The 26,985-nt window shown below is 38.0% G+C and overlaps 1 protein-coding gene across 1 annotated transcript in view; it reads right to left on the reverse strand.

The window, feature by feature from the left end:
• Positions 1-26,985, reverse strand: part of tmem131l.S (transmembrane 131 like S homeolog) — a 75,430-nt gene that overhangs the window by 21,672 nt on the left and 26,773 nt on the right. Inside the window, exons 4-18 of the mRNA XM_018243254.2 lie at positions 17,355-17,417; positions 16,692-16,815; positions 14,691-14,807; positions 14,177-14,287; positions 9,336-9,413; positions 9,099-9,249; positions 8,960-9,018; positions 8,668-8,773; positions 7,078-7,183; positions 5,913-6,066; positions 3,972-4,142; positions 3,429-3,498; positions 2,675-2,795; positions 1,931-2,069; positions 551-660 (exon numbers count right to left, since the gene is read on the reverse strand). Coding sequence (XP_018098743.1) covers positions 551-660; positions 1,931-2,069; positions 2,675-2,795; positions 3,429-3,498; positions 3,972-4,142; positions 5,913-6,066; positions 7,078-7,183; positions 8,668-8,773; positions 8,960-9,018; positions 9,099-9,249; positions 9,336-9,413; positions 14,177-14,287; positions 14,691-14,807; positions 16,692-16,815; positions 17,355-17,417 — 1,680 coding nt within the window. The remainder of the gene's footprint in view (positions 1-550; positions 661-1,930; positions 2,070-2,674; positions 2,796-3,428; positions 3,499-3,971; positions 4,143-5,912; positions 6,067-7,077; positions 7,184-8,667; positions 8,774-8,959; positions 9,019-9,098; positions 9,250-9,335; positions 9,414-14,176; positions 14,288-14,690; positions 14,808-16,691; positions 16,816-17,354; positions 17,418-26,985) is intronic.

A 26,985-nucleotide genomic window follows, 5' to 3' on the forward strand; every position in this document is an offset into this window, starting at 1 on the left:
GGGGTCGCACTTTGCTCAAAATCTCTCTGATTGGCACAATTGATGCATTATCCTTAATTATTTTATGAAAATCTTTAGGTCACAGGTAATTGACTTGACTGAAATGGTGGTATGCAGTAAAACAGTATTAACTATCTGCTTTCTAGACATTTATAGTGCAAGAAGACACACAACCCCTGTAAAGCAAATTCTAATGTCTGGATGAAGTGAATGAAGTCTGAAGCTTTTGTTGCTTTGCATCATTTATTCTCTTTCTTGTACCCCACACACTTCTACTTAATTACATTTGCTGTACCGACTAGAAAAGTCGCTTGCGAAAAAGATGGCTCTGTGTATACACACAGCCCTGCGATTATAAAACGTTACCAGCAGCAATTCTACATCACTGCTCAAAAATGCTGGGTAAAAAAGTATCTAAATGTAAGTAAGTTGGTCCTGTACTATTGTTATTAAATAAAAACAATCAATAGCACTTTCCATTTGTCACAGAGCCCAGAATACAATCCCACACCTACTAAATGGAGCTATTAGTATCACTGAACATCCGTACCATTTGCCGAGCATGCTCAGAGCAGCTTGTGGATTAGGATAATGTGAGAGAGGTAGAAGTTGCACTGCCACTGGGAAGGGGGATGGATTCTTTAGTGTAAAATGCATAACCTGGGGAAAGAGAAATTAGTAAAAATAAATTTGTAACATTTCTGTAATCAATACTGTTCCCTCATGCAATAGTACTTTTAAATAGTTACTAATATAAATTAAGTCCATGGATATCTTGAACCTTTACAAATGTTACACGTTTACAACCTATAAAGACTAATAAGAAATTAAAATGTCATAAATATTTACACATTCACTTATTCTGCACATTGTAAATTCAGCACCACTGGCAGGAATCACTATATTTATATTTTAAATTACCTCTATGGCAGGAATTTAGCCTATTTTAGCTCTGTAAATAAATGGCAATATGATTGCAAATAAAATAGGACTGCACTGAATGGGATTGCAGTAAATGTCTTAAAAGCAGCTTTAAGCCCAAAAGTACTTTTTTGATTTGACTCAATATAAAATGCAATATGCAAGGTGGAGTAATACTGCATGGAAGATAAAACATTCAGAAAATAAGAAAAAATGACAATGCTGGTGCAGACTTCAGGGTTCCTTTGGTTTTGTTACCAGAATTTAGAACACTGCTATACGAGTAAAGATAAGGGAAAAAACATATTTAAATTACAGATCACATTGGTGGGAGTTTTATTATGTTATTGTCTTTAATACAGACTAGTATTATTTGAGTGCATAAATAAGCGAGTGCATGGATATTGGTGGGACTACATAGAGGAAAAAGACTGCTTTGAGAACTGGGAAGGATGTGTGGTAGAAGTACAAAGACTGAAAAATGAGTTGCAAAAGGCATGGAGATCAGGGAATGGGACTCAGAAATAAGGGAATGTGCTGTGTGTGAGGACACAGACAGGTGAGGAGGGGTAGTGGGGTCTGCACTGATATAGGGAAGGAGTTGGACATACACAGAAAGAACCAGACCTCGACTCAAAATCCTACTGGTGTTGGATATGATCTAGTTTAGACAGAGCACATAGTTACCACTAGACTTTGTAAAAAAAAAACAACCAAATGTATAAACTATGCACAAACTTAACATTCAGAAAAGTTTAATGATTACTCCATCTACTTAGCAATTAAAAATGGAAATTATGTTTGCAATTAGGGATGTATGTGGCTGAAGCACTCTTAAATTGAAACCCAAATACCGTATTCAAGTGCAGCAAGGTCAGTTAAAAGATATTTCCAAGGGATGAAAACATGAAGTCATTCAGGTAAATTTATTGTTTAAAAGGGGATATGTCTATCATGTATAATTAGTCACAGTAAATTAAGGCAATTCAGCAGAGAGAACTATGCTTACAGAGTTGTTACATAATGCAGTTGCAGTGAAATTAACCACAGCACCAGGTTTGGTGATTAACTGTGGGAGAAAGGACACAAAGTGTTTCTTGCCATCGCTTGTCTGCTGTGTAGAACTGGAGTTCTCCATGTTTTCCTTCCTAGGAGAGGTAGGAGAATAGAACGGATTCATCACATTCAAAGGAACACAATGCAACAAATTGCTGGTAATTATTTACTGCACTTCTCTCTTGTTTACAGAAAAACTCAAAAGTAAACTATGTATTAACAGCAAGCACACATGGGTTCTAAAAGGTATTATCCATAGGATGTATGTCACCTCCCCTGTTATGAAAACTGTAAGCTCCAGTATAGTAGGGACAGATGTGAATGATGACCCCCTTAAATGCTGTAGAATTTATGCTACTAAAACACAAGAATTACAGTGCACCATAAATTTTAAGTTTCCAGGGTATATTTTCCCCTATGGCGTGTGTTGTGTTTTCATTTTGTAATATTAAGCTGCTTCTATTTCCAGACGTCAGAGGGATGTCCATGCATTGAGCTTAGATTTCAGTCAATCGTTAACTGGCTTTGTGGCGGTCACTGCTTATTAACAAAACTGAACATTTGCTAATGAGGTTTCATGTTATGCAGCTTATGCCATGCTGGCCAATCTCCCCTGCTGTTCCCGTCTAGGATTTAGCTGAAGCAATTAGGTCTCAATAATGAGTCTTTTTATAAAACCTGAAGCAAACATATTTACCCAACATTTTCTCCATTGTGCATCTTCTGATATTTCTCATAAAGTTCTGTCCCAAGCTCATAATCGATACCCCATGCAGACATACTAAGGGAAAGGCTCTCCTGCCACCGAAGAGCTCCTCCTAAGAAAAATATATTTCCTTTAGCACTCATGGGAACCTTGCATAATAAATTCTAATGAAGTAGTTTTAATTTATGAATAAAGGTAAATGGCCTAGGATAAAAATCTGAATCCAAAACAAAGTAATGCAAAGAAGCTGGTGCCAATATGGCTGGGAATTAGAGTAAAAGGAAAAAGCAAAGTGAATCAATACAAATATTATAAGTTTACTACACATAACTTCATTTCTGGACTTATTTGTTTTGAGTTCTTTGTGTTTGGATTACTTGGGTTGTTATCAACATCAAGTGTAAATTTCATGTCAATAGCCCCATTATAGATATATTTACTGAGAAAAACATTGATGTGTTCAATACATATTTACCATGCTGTATGTCTCATCTTCCTTGACATGCTTGGTTTAAAACTAAATATTCCTTCACCACTATCACCTCTTTTTCTTTTGCCCATTCCATCTGCCATTGTGTTAAATTACAGAAGAATTAGCTGCTATGCTGGGGAAAGGGTATCCCTACCTCCAGTGGTTAGCACCCCCTTAAACATGTGATGATGCTATCATTAATAAACTCCAGGACAAACAAGAATAGCCAAATATGTTACTATAACTTCACTGCTATTATAAGAGTATATTTACCAGCATCTAGGATTCGGATAAGTGGATGTTCCCCACATTGTGCATGAATCTTATCCTGCATGTTTCCCAGCTGAAGAAAATACACAGGAGAAAAGCACAGAATTTCAACACATAGGTAATATTAAAATGAAATTACAGTAACCCCAATGTTTTCTATAAAAACCTTCTTGACCCAAGGAAACTAATCTCAGACCTTTTCGATTTCCCTTTAACAAATACTTATAAACAATATTCAAATGCGAACAAAGGATGTCATATTTAGCACCAGTAGCACCTGAGGCACTCAAGTTTCTATCTACACTGGTCTGTGTTTGTGAGACTATGCCTGGAGCTTTGATTGAGACAATGCTGCTGGTGAAGACAACTTGTTTGTTGTGTGGAGTAAAGTAAAGGCAAAGTCTGCTCTCAGCATTTTCACCATCCCTTTCTCATCTGCTCTTGTCTACCATTATAAATGTTTATCTTCTCACAAAATAAAACACATACATACACACTTATACATAGTGCTCTCTACTATCATTTTCATATAATACAGCTACATACCTTAAAAAATGCACACTGAACATGCACAGGAATCTTAAACGTAGCGCCCAAAGAGGTGCCAATCAGAATGTACGTTAGGTAGTTCAAAGGGGTGTCTTTGGCTTGAATTTTAAATGTAAACACCTTCCAGCAACCAGGGGTCAATGGCAACAGTCTGGTAAAGTTAAGGATCTATAAAAACAGAACAAATGCAGTTATTGGGTTATAAGACTTAAGCAACAAATCCAACATTCCAACACCAGTGCCAGTGAAAAATCTTTTTGATGCTGTTTTTGTGGAATTTATAATGAAACCAAAGACTAATTTTAAAACATAAACAGAGCAAAGTTGTAATGTTCACATGGTCATGTAATTGATCAAACAATTTCCAAAAAAATAATAAATGTGAATTTCCAATTGCATTTAAAGAAAAGTTCCGGGATATTATACCAACAATTTTGGAATAATTGTTCCGTTCCGTTTCTAAAACAAAGTAAAATATTTCATACGTAAAAACAGGCGACATTGTTTTTCTTACTGATACCATGCATCATGATTCGAGATATAATCCATTCCAAAGTGCTAAACGGGTGTATTCATAGAGATGTGTAATTTATTTTAAGGCCTATAACACTGCTAAAAATTAGGGATGCACCGAATGCACTATTTTGGATTCGGCCGAACCCCCGAATCCTTCTCAAAAGATTTGACCGAATACCGAACCGAACCCTAAAAATATTTTTTACTTCCTTGTTTTGTATCAAAAAGGCACGCGATTTCCCTCCCCACAACTAATTTGCATATGCAAATTAGGATTCAGTTCGGCCTGGCAGAAGGATTCAGCCAAATCCAAATCCTGTTGAAAAAGGCCGAATCCTGGATGAATCCCGAACCTAATCCTGGATTCGGTGCATCCCTACTAAAAATTACATCATTGTTTTACAATGTCTCAGACATGCAGTAAACCAATAAAGTCCACTAGGTGTCAAAGAAGAAAAGTGGTGCAAATATGACATGAGGACATGATGTTTTTGAGTGGTTTTTTCAAATCACACATGGCTCACAATGTTGCTAAAATGGTGATGTGTGGTGTAGTTCATGATTGTTACACACCATTATACAGTATATATGTCCCCAACGCACTGCGTATGGCTGTAACTATGTGAAATACCTGAATGAGTTTTCCAGGACTCCTGCTGCTTAGAAAAGCAGAGCCAACCAATTTGGCCACTAGAGAGGCAGCAATGCAAAAATATGTCTTTCCCAATTTTGATGAAAAACAAACTTTACACTAACAAGACTTTATTTTTTAGAGGTACAGGTATCGCGTCAGTCATCCGGAAACCCGTTATCCAGAAAGCTCAGTATTACGGAATGCCCATCTTCCATAGACTGCATTTTATCCAAATAATCCAAATTTTAAAAAAGGATTTCCTTTTTCTCTCTGTAATAATAAAACATTAACGTGTACTTGATCCAAATTGATATAATGAATCCTTATTGGAAGCAAAATCAGCCTATTATGTTGATTTAATGTTTTCATTATTTTCTACTAGATTTAAGGAATGAATATCCAAATTACAGAAAGATCTGTTATCCGTAAAAGTCCAGGTCCCGAGCATTCTGGATAACAGGTCCCATATCTGTATAACAGAGACATCCCGTCCTAGTCAGTGTTTTGCCAATATTTTTAGCTTTAAGACTTCATCTGGCACTTGCCATCTTAAAATGACTCTATGGCAAACAAAGCATTTTTGTCCGTCCCCATCTGTCATGGCTTCTAAAGTGAATGAAAAGGTCCAAAATAGACGCACACAGAGCATTGATAGGCATACAGAGGCATTTTGACTGCTAGTGGCAGTCTAAACACCCACAAGTCAATAGCCTAAAGTTTTGCACACCAAATACATACAAATACATCAGGTATATTTTGTGACATTAACTGAAGTTGTGTAAACATACCTTTAATATGCCCTCTTTTCCCTGTGCCACTGAAACTTCTGACAGAGATATATGAAAGTTGAGGTTATTTTCTAACCATATTGACCATAAACCAGCAGGGTCCTGAAGTGGTTGCATATAAAAAGATATGTTTGACAGATCCAATCCAAGATACCTACAGAGAGAGAATATACACAAACACTGATATCTATGTAATGTAGCAATACCACATCCATTTTAAAATGCAATCCCTAGGAACCCTACGATAAATGACAAGAATTGTATTAAGAGAATATTATGCAAATTTCCATTTATATTTATTTCTAGGGTGCTTGGTGCTCCTATGTACTAAAGGTGTTGGTTCTAAAGTCTTCAAAAAAAACAGTATTTGGCAGGGATTTACTAGATTGGGTATTGCATGGCTACCTCATTTAGCTTAATCACAAATCAGAAAGTAATTAAGCATATGCCCTAAATCAGTGATCCCCAACCAGTAGCTCGTGAGCAACATGTTGCTCTCCAACCCCTTGGATGTTGCTCCCAGTGGCCTCAGGAGCTTATTTTCGAATTCCAGGCATGTTTTGGTTGTATAAAAACCAGGTGTACTGCCTTACAAAGCCTCAGTGTACGGTAAGTTGCCAATCCATATAAAGGCTACCAAATGGCCAATCACAGCCCTTATTTGGCACCCCAAGAACATTTTTCACGCTTGTGTTTCTCTCCAACTCCTTTTACTTCTGAATGTTGCTCCCGGGTTCAAAAGGTTGGGGATCCCTGCCCTAAATCATGAGCCATGACAATTTAACAGCTTACACCTCAAGGAGAATTGCAACGGAAATCAGGAAAAAAAAATATGAAAATAGAATTAAAGTGGATGAAAAAACACTCTAGAGGAGAACTTTGAATTCACTCAATATACATATTGATATTTACATGCATGCTACATTGAGCTAACTACAAAGGGAATGAAAGATAAGAAAATCATCCCATTACTCTCATCTGAGACAATATTATTTATGTAACTGCAAGTTACAACACTGCTTTGTAGGCAATGTTGGGGTGCAAAAAATGCTATTGTTTCCAGAGTCATAGATCATATCAGCTGTCCTTTTTTTAGCCAGGAAATAAAGTCAAGTCGTTCTCAAATAAACACATAAAAAACATAACTGAAAAGCAAGAATCATACCCTTCAGTGACATTATGGGAAACACAGGGGTGTGGCGTAGCAGCAGCCTCAGGAGCTTTATGTTTTTTGTCTTCCGTGGAACTGTACTCTGACTCACGTGATGTAGCTGCAATTCAAAATAACCATGACAATACACAATTATAAAAATTGCCAAAACTAATACTGCAAGATAAGGAAGGCAGTGAAGAAGCATGGCATAGTTGGAAAACAAAAACTATAATCCAGACATTTACATAGTACTATTTCGCAACCACTTATCATTTAGTTCAAAAAAACAAATGTAAATGTCTTTACTGAGTGCAATGTATATACCAGCTCACCGACATACACTATAAACCATGGGGTAATAATATAAAGTTGGTTCTCTCTTTGCTGCTATAACAACCTCTACTCTTCAGTGAAGGCTTTCTAATATGCCTGGCTCACAGTTGGCATTCCAGTTCATTTCACAGGTGTTAATTTGAGTCGAGGACAGAACTCTGTGTAGGCCGGTCAAGTTCTTTCACTCCATTGTAAGCAAAGCCATTCTGTATGGCCCTTACTTTGTACATGGGGCATTATTGTACTGAAACTGTAAATGGAATAGAGCCTTTCACAAACTGTTGCTTTAAAGTAGATGGCATGGAATTGATGAAATGGCATTGCAGTGGCTGTATGTATATATGTATGTATAACTTTATTTGTAAAGTGCTGTTAAGGAGCCGCAGCGCTGTACAGTGCATAAAAGTACAATATATATATATATATATATATATATATATATATATATATATATATATATATATATATATATACACTCTAAAAAAGTATACATGGGGGAGATAAATCACATAATAAATATATACAGAATCATAGGACAAAGAGCTTAAGTGCTATGTGGTAAGAGACATAGTAGGAATGAGGTCCCTGCCCCGTAGAGCTTATAGTCTAAGTGGATGGGAGGCTAACATACCGGTACAAATTGGAGATAAAAAGTACACAAGGTAAGGCATAGTCAGTAGGGACAGGACTAGGCTAATGTTCTAGTCGTCCAAAAGGCAGACTCTTCGTTTTTTCTTGAAGAGATTAAGAGAGGATTCCTTACGGAGGAATTCAGGGATGGAATTCCAGAGGTAAGGAGCAGCAAGATAGAAGGGTTTGAGACGAGAGGTGGCAGTGGATGTGGATGGTGTGAAGAGAAGGTGGCTCTGAGAAGAGCGGAGAAGACGACCAGGAACGTATAGTGAGACAAGAAAAGAAATGTAGTGAGGAGCAGAGGAGTGAAGGGCGTTGAATGTTAGTAGAAGGGTTTTATATGCTATCCTTTGCTTAACGCTAAACTAAGGATTTTAGTTGGGATTGAGCAGGTTCCCTTTTAGGAGAGAGCAGAAGGATCCTGGTAGCAGAGTTTAAGATTGATTGGAGGGGATAGAGATGGGAGTCAGGAAGACCAGTCAGGAGGAGATTGCAATAGTCTAAACGGGATGTGGTTTAATGCACCAGATACTATTCTTATTTAAATAAGATTTTTTTTTTGTCCCGGTCCGCATAATAGAGCCATGATGCAACTTTAGTGGGAGAATTAAGCATGAAACTGGTATGCACACTGACCTGAGCAGAATATGGTGGCAGCCCTTGTAAAGTTTATGGAAGTACTCAGAAGCATCACAGGCTCAAAGTTTACAGTCAAAGTGTCACCTAGAAAATGATGAACATCCTGGCAAAAGCAAAAAGAAAATGATTGATTTTCAAAGAACCAGATCATTGGAACAAGAAAACAGTACTGAGTATGTTTTAAATAATAAAAGTGGCAGGTATTTAAATATCATCCTTTAGATTGACTTGAATATACCTGTTACTTAGGGGGCACACATCGTTGATGCAATACAGTCTGGGCATTTACCTGCATATGAACAAGACCACTGCCAGAATTTAACACATATACAGCAATTAGGGGAGCATCTGTAATATAAAAAAAAAAAAAACAATCTTGCAATTTTCATTTGAAATGTACATGGCTACAGATGCAGAATCACCCTTACCAAAATTTCCATTGTGATCATTTGTTACGAAGATCATAAAAATATTCTCCAACACGTAATTCCTGAGAGTCTCCAAATCGTGTTGGCCGCCATCCAGCCTGACCGCATAGTAGATCTGCAGCAGAAGCGAGTGTCCTGATGGCAAACAGTTCTGTGTGGTGAGTAGAGAAAGCCATATGTTAGATTGAAGCTGAGCTGCCTGAATGGTAGCTGGTTCCCCAGCACATTATAACATACCTTGTCTTGCTGGTGCTTTTTGAATGGAACACTGCATTTTAGGCAAACCTGCCACACGCTGGAATTTATGGCTTCTGCCTGTATATAGAACATACATTTGTTTCATTAATGTGTAACAGCAATAATCTGAATATATTCAAATACTCACCTACTGGGCAATGCATTAAAACAAATGGGTTAGGGTGTGTTAGAAGTGTTATTGTATACTAACAAACGATTAAGGCACATATGTCAATCTCCTAACCCTACAATGAAAGCTAAACTTCAACTCCCAACATGCTCTGGTTGGTTAGATTTAGTTAAAAAAAACTGCCGGAGGGCTGCAAGTTTGACAACAGTATGTTAAGAATATGATGTGTTTTATGAGCCGTGTTGTAACATGCATAACAGAACAGAAAAAATGCTGTATACCAATGCCAAACACGTAGCGGAAAACTGTGGCTAGCAAATCATTCATTGGCTACAATAAAAGCTACAGTTTGCTGCTTGGCTTTATAACTTTGTAACAAACACCATTTCCAAGAGATAATTTAAAGCTGAAAAACCCCCTTAAAGGAATTGTACAGTGTAAACATTTACATACTGGGTAAATAGATAGGCTGTGCAAAATAAAAACTGTTTTCAATATAGTTAGTTAAAAATTTAATGTATAAAGGTTGGAGTAAGTGGATGTCTAACATAATAGCCAGCACACTACTTCCTGCTTTGCAGCGCTCTTGGTTTCCACTGATTGGTTACCAGGCAGTAACCAATCAGTGAATAGCGGGGGGGGGGCACATGGATCATAACGGTTTGCTTTTGAATCTGAGCTGAATGAATTGCAAACTCATTGAACAATTATGTCCCATGTGGCCCCCCTTAAAGTCACTGACTAACTAGAGTTAGAGAGCTGAAAAGCAGGAAGTTGTGTTCTGTTCTGTTCGACATACATTCAATACAGCCTTTATACATTACATTACATTTTTGGCTAACTAACTATATTAGAAATAGTTTTTATTTTGCACAGGCTTTTTTACCAACTTTTTATTGTTACACTGAACGTGTCTAAATCCTGTTGTACAGAGCTGCAGTGGAGAGCACACTGGCTGGCATTTTGAATTAGCACATAATAAATCCTATGAGTGACAGCAAGCTTAATGGAAATGCTGGTCTCCCCAGAATTTTATATAAAAAAAATGAAACATTATAAAATTATAAGCTACATTAGCTAATTATTTTTCATTGGCAAGGTGAACCGTAATGCAGCCATTAAATATGCCCTTACCATTAAGGAGGCCTGCTAATTAGAAGATTTGCAGCACTATTCTCAGTAGTAAAATCCAGATTTCCTTTCTGCTCATGTTTCTACATACAAACCCTCAGTTATAGTGACTAACTAATGCTAAAGGACCCAGCAACAGATGCAGAAGAAATAGCAAATAGTGCCAGTATTAAGGATGCTGTTGTAAGAAAAAACTTATTGGGTCTCTGAACTAGACCATTCACTGGCAAACAACTCTAAAACACTATTCCTCTGTATAAGGCATTATTCAAACATTAAAAAATGTATTTCTAACATTCAAGGGCTTGCCAGCTCCTCTCTTCTTTAAAGGGGAACCTATCGAGAAAATGAAAATTTGATGTAAGCTTCAATATACTGAAATAAGTAACTTTGTAAATACAATCAATTAAATATTGTGCATTGTTTCTGAAATCATCAAGTTTATCTTCACTATCCCTCTCTCAGCACATGTTTCTCTTCATTCTGTCTTCATGCAGCAGTTGGGTGTCAGATATCCATTGACAGTGAAATCCATTATATCTTATAGAGAGCGCTTGCTTTCCTAGCAGATGTATTAGAGCTCATTCAAATAACAGATTCCACTACAAACAAAATCTAACAAAATAACTGCCTTTTGCACAAATTCTGCATGTAGAGAGACATGATGTCTGGTGATTTTAATAGCGTGAGCTCTAATACATTGTCTAGGTAAAAGGAGCCCCCTAGAAGATGTATTGGATCAAAATGTCAATGACTATCTGACACCAAACTCCTGCATGGAGAGAGAATGAAGAGAAACCAATGCTGAGAGAGGTATGGTGAAGATTAACTTGATTATTTCAGAAACAGTACAGGATTTTTAAATGATTGTATTTAGAAAGTGTCTTATTTCAGTATGAATATAAAATGTTCATGATAGTTCCCCTTTAAAAACCTTCCTGGACTTGTAGTTTTCTTTTGTGCAATGTTGCTGCTATTCCAGTTGATCTCTTAATCTCTGTGCATGCACATCATTTTACTTCTTATGGGTCAGCACCTGCACAGTACTCCTCTATGCATGGCTCATACTACTGCACATGAAGAAAAAGTAATTCATACATGAAGAGGCAGACATCTGCAAGAAATCTTTGGTACTACAGACCGTTACAGACATAACGGTGCTGCCACATTTCTAAGGAAAACTACCAGGAACAGCAAGGTGTTTGAAGATGGGAACCAGAACCAGCCAGTACATACAATTTAGAAACAGTATTGGTAACCCCAACTTTCTAGGATTTCTTAGTTCTTTAAGCCTGATACCATTCTGGAAGTAGGAAATGGTGCATAAATCTAGTGCAATAGTTTAAACCATATCAGTCCAGAGCATAGGCTGGGTTTTTACTTGTCCTTTAAAGTGGACCTGTCACCCAGACACAAAAATTTGTATAATAAAAGTCCTTTTCAAATTAAACATGAAATCCAATTTCTATTTTTTATTAAAGCATACATAGCTGTTGTAAGCTCATTTAAAAATCTCAGCCTGTTACTCCTCTATGCCTTAGTGTAATTAAAGTTAATTTTGCTTGACTGATGTGATAAAATAGGATTTTGAATAATTTTTTTGGGTGACGGGCCCCCTTTAATTGTCAAAAATAGACAGTCCCATAAACATAAAAAGACCTTGGCAGCCAAGGGGCAGCAGAGGCTGCATTCAAATATCTTGCTGATTGCCAAGAAGCTCACTGTAATGAATCAGATTGAGAAGACAAGGACTTGGCTCCAGGTCTGCCTTTTGCCAGCCTATGGCTTGTAACCCAAAGCGACAGCTGAGTGATTGGCTCTTCATTAGTATTTCTAAGTGAATCAGCCCATGCTAGTTGAAGGCCTAGCTGGAATTCACAGTATTTGCATGCTCTGTAACTAGTAACCATATTTTTGATCAAATTTTATTTGGTAACTTTTTCTTTTTAATTAGTGAACAATATAATATACATATTGCAGTAATGCAGGCTATCACTTGAGGGCGCTGGCATATTAATATAAAAATATATATATATGATTTAAACCAGCACAGTACAGTTGTTTATGGCCAGTGCTGTGCTGCAAATTAAGCAGCAGATCTTGCAGTAAGAATAGTAGTTCTGGATTCCAAGAGCCCCTGTTTAAAGGATCAATGTCTAGCAAACCAGTGGCTACATATTTCTTTGTCATTTGTGCAAAGGTTTCTAGAATACTGCAAGGTTTATGCAGTGATGGATCCCACATTTAATACTGCTAAGGGATGTAGGTAACTAGACAAGCCCTCCAATTGTAGAACTACAACTGCCAGTACCCTGCCTGACCCTACAGATGATGAATATGTGTGATTTATTAAGGCAGAGGCACCAGGAGGGAACTGGACAAGTTATCTGGTTTGGTAGCTAGGATTTTCCATCTATCCTGATTTTGGAACAAGCCCTGATCAGATGAATACCACAGAGGCAATGATTTTGGGCGCATACACAAGCCAATTATCTGAAATCTCAAGCAGGCAAACAATGTCTGCCTGTGTATAGGAACCTAAAAGCTGAAGCACAGTTCACTGCAGGTTTAAAGGGCACCTGTTGGGCAAATATTTTATCTAATAAAGCCTGCACTTCGGTTGGGGATAACAGTAGTTTTTTTTTTTGTTTTTTTAAATTGCCCCCCACCAGTGCTCGGACACTCGCACCAGGAGGGAGCCCCAGTGTTATCGACCATGTCAGTTCAACATGTTCCATTAAGATATAATACGCACCCAGGCAATTAATTACCTTTTTCGTGAGTGGTATGACTCTGCAGTATATATATATATATATATATATATATATATATATATATATATATATATATATATATATACTGTCGGTTCAGTGGACGCACTCCTTCCAGATTTGTTTCAATCGATGTTGGTGCGTTGGTCAAAGTGTAATACAATTCAGTAAGCAGGACCCGCACTCGTTCAAATTCAGTGAAATAAAAGTGTCTTTATTCACAGGTTCATTTCCCAACGTTTCGGTCCCACCTGGGGACCTTTCTCAAGGATGTATGTATATATATATATATATATATATATATATATATATATATATATATATATATATATATATATATATATATATATATATATAGGGAAACCTAGTTTAAATGATTGGTCTACGCTAATTGTCTTCTTTCTGAGCAGTCTGCTATAATTAGTATAAATTGCCCAGAGAAAAGCTCTAATTCATAAAAAAATTTGTTGCTAAATTAGGAGCAGCTTCTGCTCGGAAGGGTATTTAGCAATGACCTTACATAAATGTAATACAGGAAACAATGATTAGATTTCCTGTTTCTTATAAGAAAGAACTCGTTTCAGACAAATTATTTTCCCTTGAAGACTTCCTTTCCCGCTACCCCAAGACTATTAGCGAAGGGCTACAGAAGTACGCAACCCCGACAGGTTAGCAGCACAAATAAACCACCACACAAGTTTTAAATATGTTAACTTGCAAAATATTTGTTTGTAAGAACTATAATTCTCCTTTAAATGCGAGCATAATCACACAGTATTAGAAGCACAAAGCTGCCTGTGTTCCCATACCTGTGATTGTGAAAGATGAATATTTGCAATGTGTGGAAATATTACATTGGCATTCTGAAATGCATTCTTGGAATCACCAGAGCCAGCTGCAGGAATCCCCACTCCAAACACCTAAAAACAAAGCATGAGATGATTAAGCAGAGTACTAAATAAACGTATTTACTAATTTACATGTGGGATCCATCTGCTATTTTATTTTCCCAGTAAAGTATGTATAGACAGAGCATCTCTTCTCTGGATATTAGCATGAATACATAAATGAAAGCCTTTATACATATAGTAAGGGCACTTAACCACTTGCAACTGCCGGGGTAGGACATTACTCAATTCAATTGTACTTTGAATGCTGAAGGGAGACACATCATCAAAACTAACGCACAGCCCAATTGTAAGCACTACTATAGTTCCCCTTTAACTAGTTTAATTGGATGAGGCATTGACTGACCTAACCCCAATCAGATCACAGTGCCCCTGAATGTGTTTTTGCATTACTATTGTAATCATGGTTCCTTACCTGGTAGGACAGAATCCCGTGTGAGGAAGTGTTTATAAATATAGAGCTTTCAAAACTTCCCTCCTCGTCAGGCAAGAAGACAACTGTAAAGGAAGCCTTCCCCCGGGCTGGAATGGCCTACACATCAAATAGATCATAGTGAAAATCAGTCATGTCTGGCTATGCATCTGAAACACAGGCATTCTAGGAACAGTTTCCAAATGTAAGCAAAGTCACTTCATAGACATGCATGTTTAATGTCACATAGCCAACATACTACAGTTTGCCTTATTACTTCTGTTTAGGAACATCACTATAAAAATATTCTTTCTGTGTGAATTCAGGCTGTATTGCCAGATCCATTCTTGCACATTAATGCTCCTATTTTAAGTGAAATGTAGCAGCTACAGTAAGGAATACTCATATTTAGAATTTCAAACAATATCTGTAATTAATTACACATTACTACACAAGTGAGGCAATGTTCTGCCTAAGGAATGTGTGTGTGTACGAAGTACTGACCTCATACGGCATAATAGACAATAACCAAATCTGATTAAAAAAAGTGATCTCTCTACACAAAGGCAGCATCTGTCTCTCTGCCAGATAACTGCCTAGATTATGTTAATAAAGGGTACCGTACATCTTATTCCTTAGTAACTACAGAAATCCAAACGCAACCATTTCATAATATATTGTGGCCCCTACCATTTCCTGGCACAGTCTTTCATGCCACCGTTTTTATGGCTGTGGATTGAACTGCATGGAGTCTGACATCATCACCTCCCATTTCATCAGATATTGTCCCCCTCCCACCATTTTATGGCACATTCCAGACACCGCCCACCCCCATTTCATGCCACATTCCGGACACCACTAGCACTCACCCCGAAATTTTCGCATCTTTCCCATTCGATCGAATTTGAGACTTTTTTTTCATAAATAACCTCCCATTCCAGTTGTGAGTACATTTTAATTTATTACAGTAAAAAAAATTCACAAAAATTCGAAATTCAACTTTTGATAAATCTGCCCACTGGTGCCAGTGCTTTATACAAGTGATGCCAGGAACTCATCTCATTTGACATGCGTTGGAAGAGTTGGTGTTCACCAATTCAGACTAAAATCTATAGTTAGGGGCACATTCACTAAGCTCGGGTGAATGATTAGAGGGGAAAAAACTCAAATTTTTTTTGTGCTCCTCGACTATCGAATTGGCGTAAATTTGCCTGAGTAGAATGATTCGAATAGACAGAGCGAAAAAAGGCTGCGACTATTCACCCATTCGATAGTCGAAGTACTGTCTCTTTTAAAAATCATTCGACTGCCTACTTCGCCAGATTAAACCTACCGAATTGCTTTAAAAGGCTATGGGAAAGTCCCATAGGGTTTTTTTCTACGTTTTTGATTGAATAAAAAGGCATTCGATCGATCATTCCATCGAATGAAAATCCTTTGATCGAATATTCGATCGTTCGACTATTCGCCGGGCGAATATTCGCCCATTCGACTATTCGCCAGTGCGTAAATTCGCCCGAATTCCCTATTCGATTCTATTCCCCAGTCGAATTTCGAGGGATTTAACCCCTCGAAATTCGACCCTTGATACATCTGCCCCTATGTGTATGAGTATATATAGTTTATGTGAGTGTATGGAGGGGTCAGTGTGTGTATATATGGATGCTGGGTTTCATTTGGAGGGGTTGAACATGATGGACTTTGGTCTTTTTTCAACCTGATCTATTTAACTTTAAATAAAACCAGCTCCAAATAGAAGTATAGTAGTTAGCACAGCTGAAAGGCAATGTTAAAAATAAACACTACCTATTTATTATGCCATCTGACCTACTTAGGTTGCACATTTCATAAGCAAATAAAATCCATTTCTTTATAGGAGTATGCATCTGCAAGCTGGAAAAGGAGCTTAGTTGGCAGCTGCAACAGAGGACAATTGTGCCAAGAAAAGCAAATGATTCTGGCACTGAACCAGCACATAGTTTCCAAGAGTAGATCAACACTCACCCTGCTCTGTATGGGAGACACGTGGAAATGTCTACCACTTGTAAACACTGAATTCACTTCAACATCTCTATCCCTACAAGGGTTGAAAGCACAGAAGTTTTGGACTTTAGGGATCCCCAATGACCTGTAAGAAAAAATAATGTACTTAAAAAGACCAGAATGTAGTGCAATCAGCTCTTTATGAGAAAAGCCAGAATAGATGACAAGAGAGGATGATCTGCTAAAGAGGTTTGTAAGCTCTATGGTACAAGTTGTCCCTATGTGTGCCATTCACAGCTCTCTACAGGACAAATCTCCGAGATAAAATAGTTTATGTATTAAAAATAAAAGATGCATTAAAAAATGGTTAGTTAAAAGCAGTTATACCTGTAGGGCTCTTGGGGTCAAGTCAGAAATATGTATTATCTAAAACTTAAGCAGTATGGTGATCCAAATTACAGAAAAATTTCTTAACTTGAAAATCCCAGGTCCCAAGCATTACAGATAAAAGACCCAATAGCTGAATAATGAAGTGGCCTACTAGAAAGGAACAGTTAAGACACCTCTGATCCATAGGGTACATAATCAATGGGTAGTCAAGTTGTCCCAATTATATGATTAATTAAACGTTCCCTCATCCTTATACATGCCAAGGGAAAACATTGAATTAAGATTTATACTTACTGAGTACCAAAGTCTAAAACCGAAGGCTGCAGATGTAAGGCCCTCCCACTAGGCCTTGCAAAACTATCAGGGGAAAAAAAAGGAAAGTGATCAATATTTCATCATGGGACATTTTAAAATAAAGCTTCATGCAAAGGAGCTGAACTTCTCACTTCTCATCTGCAGTATCATACATACAGCTACATAAGGTACAGGTGTCTGGTAAAGTTATATATAGGCCGCCCACCCTTTCTTTCAGTTATGTTGCTTCATTGGTTAGGATACTAAACTGGCAGCAAAGTGGCAACACTTGCTCTATAGCTAAATAGGTCTACCCCAAGATTAAGTGGTATCAGCCTCAATGCAAGAGTGGTTCTAGAGGAGAATAGAAAATCTCTAGCACAGCAGAAAAAGAAAAAAAACAACTGATGGAAAAACCCACTTAGGGACAGATTTATCAACGGTCAAATTGAAAATTCGAATTTTCGAATTTTTGTTTATGGTCAAAACTGTCGAATTCAATTTTATTTAAAAAAAAAAATAATTGAATTCGATTTTCGAGATTTATCATACTCTGGCCCTTTAAGAACTCAAATTTGACTATTCTCCACCTAAAACCTGCCGAATTCAAAGGGAGAGGTCCATGGATCAAATTTGGAGTTGTTTGCAGCCTTCCTGGCATGAAAACTCGAATCAAGTTTTTAAAATTCGAATCGAGTTCTATTCGAACTCGATTCCAATTTTCAAGTCGATTTAATTCATCCGAGTTTAAAAAAAATTTGAATTTATCAATACATTTCGATTGGTCGAATTTCTAATTTATGGTAATGTTGGGGAGTTTTTAAAAACAAGAATTCGAAGTTCGACCTTTGATAAATGTGCCTCCCAAAGATCCTCCAAAAAAGAAAAACTTTTGGTTGGGGTGCAGTGTGCAAAGTCTCTCCTAGCCAGTTTCCCACTTCTCATTATTCAGGCTCTGGGGCAAAGTTACTAAAGGGCGAAGTGACGAACGTGGGTGTAAATTCAGTAGTCACTTCGCCAATTTACTAACGGATGCTTGTGTAACTTCGCTAGCGTATAGACATAACTACGCAAATTCACTAAGATGCGGATTTTACTGAACGTAACTCTTGTGCCAGACTTGCCTTCGCCACCTAAGACCAGGCGAAGTGCAATAGAGTAGATAAGACTTCCTCAAAAAATAATTTAAAATTTTTCGAAGTCACAAAAAAACGCTAGCGTCTTTTCCTTTTTCAGGGTGATAGGCTGAAAAATAGCATAATGTTTTTTGGGGGTTAACCGGCTTCCCCCCTACATTTCCTAACATATGGCACATAAACTATACACTGGGCTCATGTGTAGGGCAATATAACAACTTTATTTTATTAAGGTTTCCCTGGGCTTGTGTAATGTAATGTGTTTGCTGCAACATATACGTCCATTGAACTTTAACTTCCCCCCATATGCAAATTAGCCAACGCTACAGCAACTTCGATTCGCTTGGCCCAGTAGCGCTAGCACAACTTCGCCAGCGTTCAGCGCCCTGGACGCAATTTCGGATTTTAGTGAATTAGCGTTGTCCTGGCGAATCTACACCTGGCAAAGTGTGAGTGAAGCCGTCGCTTGCGAATTTTCGGAGGTTAGTGAATTTTCCTCTCTGTGTTTCCAAAAACGCCCCCCCCAACCCCATGGGGAGTACTGCATGGTAGTTATGTCACAGATGATTAGTAACGACTCCACTTGGACATTAAACCAGGTTAGCGTATTGGCAGGAATGGCAACGTAAGACAAGGCACATCTGTTTGTCTTTTCAGTTTTGGCAGATCGACCATGATCCAATAGGACTGCAAGATGGCCTATCAAAACTGACCCCTTTTGTGACTTACATGCCTGGACGATCAGTCAATTTTGTTGAAATAGGCCATGCAGCCTAACTGAATTTAAACAAGTATGGCCAGTTTTAGGCCCACTCCATTCCTTGTTTCAAACACTCAGTAAAGGACATACTTTATTCCTCTTTATTATAGCACTACAAAGGGACAAATAGCTACATATCTATGTAAAATGGAAAGCTGCTGATATATTTATATATATATATTCAGAAACACTCCTTCGGATACTAGTTCACTGAAGTGATCAGGATATTTGCATTCTACTTTCTATTCTATTATTTTATGGCTCTACTATCAACTTCCAAAGAGAAACTAAAGCATAGAGACATTGGTAATTAGCACATTACGCTATACTATTCTGCACACGCTCTCCTGTTTGCAAGCATCATTTAAACAGAACAACAATTAAGGAAGTAAACCGACAAGTACCAAAATATCCTCCTTTCACATAACTGCAGTAAAATGGTTTGGGCTAATTAAATATAGCCTGAAGTAGTGCATAACCTGCTTTGGAAACAACAAATCTAGATGATGCAGCAATAGTGAATTCATGCTGACTTTAAAGGAAGAGGAATAGCAGAGAATTGTTTGCATAGGCTGGGAGAATCAGAAGCTAAAAGGGGGAAGTTCTTACTACAATGTAATTAAAGTATCATATTAATAAACAACTGGTTGTCTTGCACTCTCAGTGGTTTCTGAATTATCTGCTTAATTTGAGATCATAAATGTAGTAAAGAACCAGCAGCGAGAAAACTATGATTTAAAAGAGCAACAAAAAAAATCCATCTGGAGGAAAAGTAAATATAAATATGTTAATCTGTAACTTTTAAAAGCCGCTTTATCAAAGTTTATTTGAAGGTAAACTAGAGCTACATGGACAGCCCTTGGCTACTCAAAGGGAAATATCCTTTATACAGGCACCTTACATTCAACATAACTGGCTAAAGCTTAGTCTTTGTTTTCTGTTTAGCAATTACTAGAGGTTTAACTGCATGACATATTTGTAGTTACCCATGTTTGGCCCAATCACTAGTAGAAAGAGCTGCTTTCTGATCCAATGTAACAAAGTTGGTTGTGGCACATGTTATAAAACCAACACACACACAGAAACATAATAGTTTGTGTTCACAATGACCTTTATACGTTATATAAACCCAATTCATAAGGGCAGTGTACAATTTCTCAATCTAACTGGAAAAAGTGAACACTTAGCCCCATACTCCAACAATGCGCTACTTTCAGTGAACAGCTTCTGTCTGCCCCTCATTTGGTTATAAAGGTGTCACTCAGAGAAAGGCTTCTGCATGTACACATGTGCAGGAATGGGATCTGTTAACCGGAAACCCATTATCCAGAAAACTTCGAATTACAGAAAGGCCGTCTCCCGTAAACTGCATTTTATACAAATTCTCCAATTTATAAAAAAATGAATTCCCTTTTCTCTGTAATAATAAAACAATACCTTGTACTTGATCCCAACTAAGATATACGTAATCCTTATTGGAAGCAAAACCAGCCTATTGGGCTTATTTAATGTTTACATGATTTTTTAGTAGACTTGAAGATCCAAATTATCCGGAAAATCCCAGGTCCCGAACATTCTACATAACATTTTGCACACCTGTACTGTGTGAATGGGGAGAATACATTTAGTGGAGTTTTACAGCTCTTTTACTTTCATAATAAAATAAATCACAACATTTTCAACTTCTCGGCATTTAACTTTGTTTTGTTTTTTTTAAATTTGCTCCTTCAAACATCCAGTATGGTATTCAGCTACGCATATATACTGTACTTAAAGGAGAAGGAAAGCTCCAAGACAGTTTATTGCCAATAGATTAGCCACAATAGTGCAAGCTAGAACGCTATATTTATTCTGCAAAATGCTTTACCATACCTGAGTAAACGGCTCTAGATACGGTCTCTGTTTGTTTAGGATAGAAGCGGCCATATAAGCTTGGTGTGACATCACTTCCTGCCTGAGTCTCTCCCTGCTCACTTACAGCTCTGAGCTCAGGTTACAGCAGGGATGGGAAGAGGGAGGGGGAGAGGAGCAAACTGAGCATGCTCAAGCCCTGCCCTGGAGATTTATGCTGAAAACAGTAAGTCTGATACAGAAGCCCATGTGTACACAATAAAAGGAAAGAAATGCTGTGTTTCTTTTAATAGAGGACTTAGAGCAGCATTACTTTGAGGTTTTACTGGTGTATTTATATGGACCTTTCTGATAAAGCTTACTTAATTTTAGCATTTCCTTCTCCTTTAATCTCCACTGCACTGAATCCCCACATAAGGCAATTCTAGGTTCACATACATGTATTTGCACAAATGTACAGTGGTTTCTTTTTCATACTTGTTAAATAAAGAATAGAATTAAGGAGAGTGCAGGTTAATCTACGGAGAGGTTCTACACTTGGATCAGTGTTGTATATGCCAGGTTTAATACATAATGGCAGGGGGATTTAAACGAATATTGCTCTAAGCATCTGAAGTAGAATGGCAGCATTGCAGAACCACTTACAGCTGCTAAACAATCAACGAATATGATACCTGTGAATATTTGTACTAAAGCACTTACAGTAAAATGAGCAATATTTGGCTCAAACATGTGCGTGTGCTTTTATAATAATGTATATGCATGCTAATGAAAATGCCAAGTGTTAGGATGTCATGATGCAAGGCTGTATATAAATATTCTTCTTTGAGATGAAAGCAATGGCTTTTAGCATGCCATAAACTGTAGCTGCCTAGTAATGCCAAGAGCTGAATGCCCGGCACAAGGTCACATGTGAAAAGTAGTTTTGATACACACTGTGATGGGTTACTTTGATGTTTACAATACATTTTCCACAGGCCCAGGGACACAGCCTTGAGCTTTAATTTGAATAAAGTGTTGCACTGCACAGACATATATATTTAGCTTCTAATAATACAGATTATTCATTAGAGATTAAATGTATTATTTTAGGGGTTTGTTATAGGAATCATGATTGCTAGGAATACCAATATATGCATGACTCTCCATGACTGAAGCTACACATATATGAAGCGCAAGGTTAAACAGTTGCTGCATCTGTAGGACAGGTTATGAGACACTAGTTAACACTAACAGAATTAAATTAGCTCACCATCCCTTTGTTGCCAATAGGACAGGGATTCAGGAAGCGTACAGTCGTTTCACCCAGAAGACTAATTAAGCTTTGCAAAAAAAGCTGTTATTGTGAAGGCACAATATTCTTTTCCCCAGAAGCTGACAGCTTAATAGCAGGTTCCTTTTATTTATTGTTCTAATGAACTCCTAACACTGTAGCATATTCAGTTGCACTCTTCACTGACTGCTGCAACAAATTTCTAAATCGGTCTTTGAGGCCCAATCTATAACTAATATCATAAATGTATGGTCTTGATATGGCTACAAACACCTGGATTCTTAAAGCTTAAAGGGATCCTGTCATCGGAAAACATGTTTTTTTTTCAAAACGCATCAGTTAATAGTGCTACTCCAGCAGAATTCTGCACTGGAATCCATTTCTCAAAAGAGCAAACAGATTTTTTTTATATTCAATTTTGAAATCTGACATGGGGCTAGACATTTTGTAATTTCCCAGCTGCCCCTGGTCATGTGACTGGTCATGCTCTTTTGAGAAATGGATTTCAGTGCAGAATTCTGCTGGAGCAGCACTATTAACTGATTCATTTTGAAAAAATGTTTTTTTCTCATGACAGTATCCCTTTAAGGGAACAGAAGGCACACATAAAATGTATAGGCAAATATAATCATAGTGGCATATTTATTATGCTGCTGCAAATTGAAATTTGCCACAAAAAAAAACCTGTGTAAAAAGCTATGTAAAATAAAGTGAATTTATCAAGATGTATAAATTGTACGCCATGTGAACAACAGATTTGGCGCCATTGTTTTACGTTGCTTCCAGTGGAAGGCACTTTAAGAAAAAATGCATACAATTTTTACTCTATGCCCTTTAAAGTACATTTAATTTGGTTGCCTACAGTACAAAGTTAATCACTGAAATAAAGGAAAACTATACCCCCAAAATGAACAATTAAGCAACAGATAGTTTATATCATATTAAGTGGCATATCAAAGAATCTTACCAAACTGGAATATATATTTAAGTAAATATTGCCCTTTTACATCTCTTGCCTTGAACCATCATTTCGTGATGGTCTCTGTGCTGCCTCAGAGACCACCTGACCAGAAATACTGCAACTCTAAAGGTGGCCATACACGGGCCGATATAAGCTGCCGACAGACCAAGTCGGCAGCTTATTGGCCCGTGTATGAGCCCCCCCCCCCACGGGCTTCCCCATTCGAGATCTCGATCGGATGGGACAAAAAATCCCGTTGAATCGCGGCCACATCTGTTCCTTGATGCGGTCCCGCGATCCTACCACCCGTTCCCATTCGTTAGGATCAGCCTGATCAACCTCAAGGTGGGCATATCGGAGAGAGATCCGCTCGTTTGGCGACCTTGCTAAACGAGCGGATCTCTCCGTGTATGGCCACCTTAACTGTAACAGGAAGAAGTGTTGAAGCAAAAGACAGAACTCTGTCTGTTAATTGGCTCATGTGACCTAACAAGTATGGTTTGCTTGTATGTTTGTGTGCACCGTGAATCGTATGATCCCAGGGGGCGGCCCTTGTTTTTTAAAATGGCAATTTTCTATTTATGATTACCCAATGGCACATACTACTAGAAAAGTATATTATTATGAAAATGGTTAATTTACATGAAGCAGGGTTTTACATATGAGCTGTTTTATGCAATATCTTTTTTATAGGGACCTACGTTGTTTGGGGGGTATAGTTTTCCTTTAATAAATATCTTCCTTAGCGTTAATGGAGCAAAACAAACTTTACTAAACAAATTAGACAAAGCATGAACACAGAAATAAGGCAGCTGAGAAGTTGTGCAAGTTGTCAACAAGGCAATCTTTACATCATCCTTGAATGTGGTGTATGCTCCAGAAGGGAGAACCTGATGCACATCCCAAAGCACAGGCTATGTCAGATTATAAACCCGTTATAAAGAAAGCTCCTGATTACAGATAGGCTGTCTCCCATAGACTCCATTATAATAAAATAATCCAAATTTTTAAAAATGATTTCCTTTGTCTCTGTAATAATAAAACAATACCTTTACTTGATCCAAACTAAGATATAATTAATCCTTATTGGAAGCAAAACCAGCCTATTGGGTTTACTTAATGTATAAATTATATTCTAATAGACTTATCATATGAAGATCCAAATTAGGGAAAGATCCTTTATAAAGAAAACCCTACGATCTAAGCATTCTGGCATTTTTTGGGTTGAAATTTACCAGAGAATGGCTTTGTAAGCATTTATGTACTGTTAAATTAGTAAGGCCAGGACTTGCAATACCCTTGTTTTAGTAGAGAAATTTAATGGGACACATTTGTATTTGTAAGAAGGGTGCAAGCAGAATGCAGAGAACTCGCAGTTTTGTTTTTAAAGTAAGACTGGACCTGGGTGCTGACAGAGTGGATTATGGCTCGCTGCTAGGGTCCAAATAACCCAAAGTAATAATACAATTGTAGCCTTACAGAGCAATTAAGTTTTTGGCTACAGAGATCAGTGGCCTCATTTTGAAAGCTGGAAAGAGTCAGAAGAAGGCAGCAAATAATTTGGGGTGGTTCACCTTTAAGGTAATTTTTATTATGTTATAGAATGGCCAATTCTAAGCAACTTTTTATTTGATTTTCATTGTTATTTTTTTTTAGTTTTATAGTATAATATATAATTTGCCTTTTTCTTCTGACTCTCTGCAGCTTTCAAATGGGTGTCGCTGACTCCATCTAAAAAAAAATGCTCTGCAAGATTACAAATGTATTTTTATTGCCACTTTTTATTACTGATCCTTCTATTAAGGCCCTATCCTATTCATATTCCAGTCTCTTATTCAAATCAATGCACGGTTGCTAGGGTAATTTGGACCCTAATTACCAAATTACAAGAGCTGCTGAATAAAAAGCTAAGTAACTCAAAAACCTTCAAAAATAAAAACATATAGCAAATTTTTTAGAATATCACTCTCTACATCATAATAAAAGGAGAATCACCACTTTAAATACTGTAAGAAATTAAAAATGAGGACAATAACAAAGTTAACACACTATTCACTCTATCACATAACATTTTATTCCTGGACCAAGTATATATATTTTTTTTGTTGCAATATTGGTGTGTAGGCGGCCATCTTTGGTCATTTTGCCTGATCCCATGCTTTCAGAAAAAGCCAGCACTTCAGGGTGGAACTGCTTTCAGGCAGGCTATTGTTTCTCCTACACAATGTAACTGAAGGAGTCACAGAGGGACATGGAGTTTTACTACGGAGTGCTATTCTTATACCAAGCAGCAGTTATCTTGTGTCCAGGAGCTGTTATCTGTTTACTTTCCCATTGTTCTATTGTAAGGCTGCTGGGGGGAAGGGATGGGGTGACATCACTCCAACTTGCAGTGCAGCAGTATAGAGTGATTGAAGTTTATCAGAGCACAAGTCAAATAACTGGGGGCACATGGGAAACTGACAAAATGTCTAGCCCGATGTCAGATTTCAAAATGAAATATTAAAAAAATCTGTTTGCTCTTTTAAAAAACTGATTTCAGTGCAGATTTATGCTGGAGCCGTGAAAGAATGGCTTTTAAGTTGAAGGTGAACTATCCGTTACTACCCCCCCCCCCCAACACTGCTACATGGCCTCCCAAGAGGGTCAGCCCCACAGTATGGGAACAAGTGCTACAGAAACTGAGGTTTTATTACATTTAATCACACAGCTTCTATATACAACAGTGGTATTTGATATGTACTTGCAAAGGCCTACACTATACACGAGTACATGAAAATACATCATATATTCAACTGGTCTGGAGTATATACAGTTAACTTGTAATTTTCCTTCCTTATCTTTAGATTATTCAACCTGTGCTCAGGACCGCCATCAGAAATCACAGGGAACAATACGACAAAATTTCCTGGGCCCCCTGGGCTGCGCCCACCTACAGGTCCGCCCTCCCCACCCCACAGGTCCGCCACCCACCACACAGTAAAAAAACAAAAAAAATATTGGTGGCTAGGGTTCCCACATGTTAATAAAAAATAAAAAGATATTGGTGGTCAGGGCCCCCCATAAAAAAAACATTTGTGGCCAGGGACCCCCCATTAAAAAATATTAGTTGCTAGGACCCCACATGAGAAAAAAAAATTGGTGGCCAGGGCCCCTTAAACGTCCATGCCTTCCCGAAGTCAGCAGCTCTCCGAGGGGGGGGGCCCGGCTAATCAAGTAAGTTTGGCGTGGCCGGGCCCCCTTACCCTCTGGGCCCCCTACAACTCTACCCCCTGATGGCGACCCTGCCTGTGCTCCCAAAGCAATCCCCAAGATGTTTCTAAGGCCTAAACAGCATGTAAGGGCAAAAGCAGGTGCAATGTAGTTCAACAATGGAAAAGCTCAGAGGCGCTCCACCGATGAGGCGAGTTGAGACACTCGCCTCAGGCGGCAGGGTCCCCCAGGTTGCCAGGGGCGGCAAAAATGCCGCTCCTGGTGACTAAGAGCCGAATTTCCGGTTTTCAACACGGAAATTCAGCTTATCTGGTGCAGAGAGCCCAATTGCGCTCTCTGCACTAAGCATCGTCAACCACCCCTGCCCTCTCCGGAGCTGTAAAGGTTAGTGCCATGGGGAGGGGTGGGGGCGGCGAAAGAAGGCTGCCTCAGGCAGC

Source organism: Xenopus laevis, chromosome 1S (assembly GCF_017654675.1).
Source record: "Xenopus laevis strain J_2021 chromosome 1S, Xenopus_laevis_v10.1, whole genome shotgun sequence".
Classification (NCBI taxonomy): Eukaryota; Metazoa; Chordata; class Amphibia; order Anura; family Pipidae; genus Xenopus; species Xenopus laevis.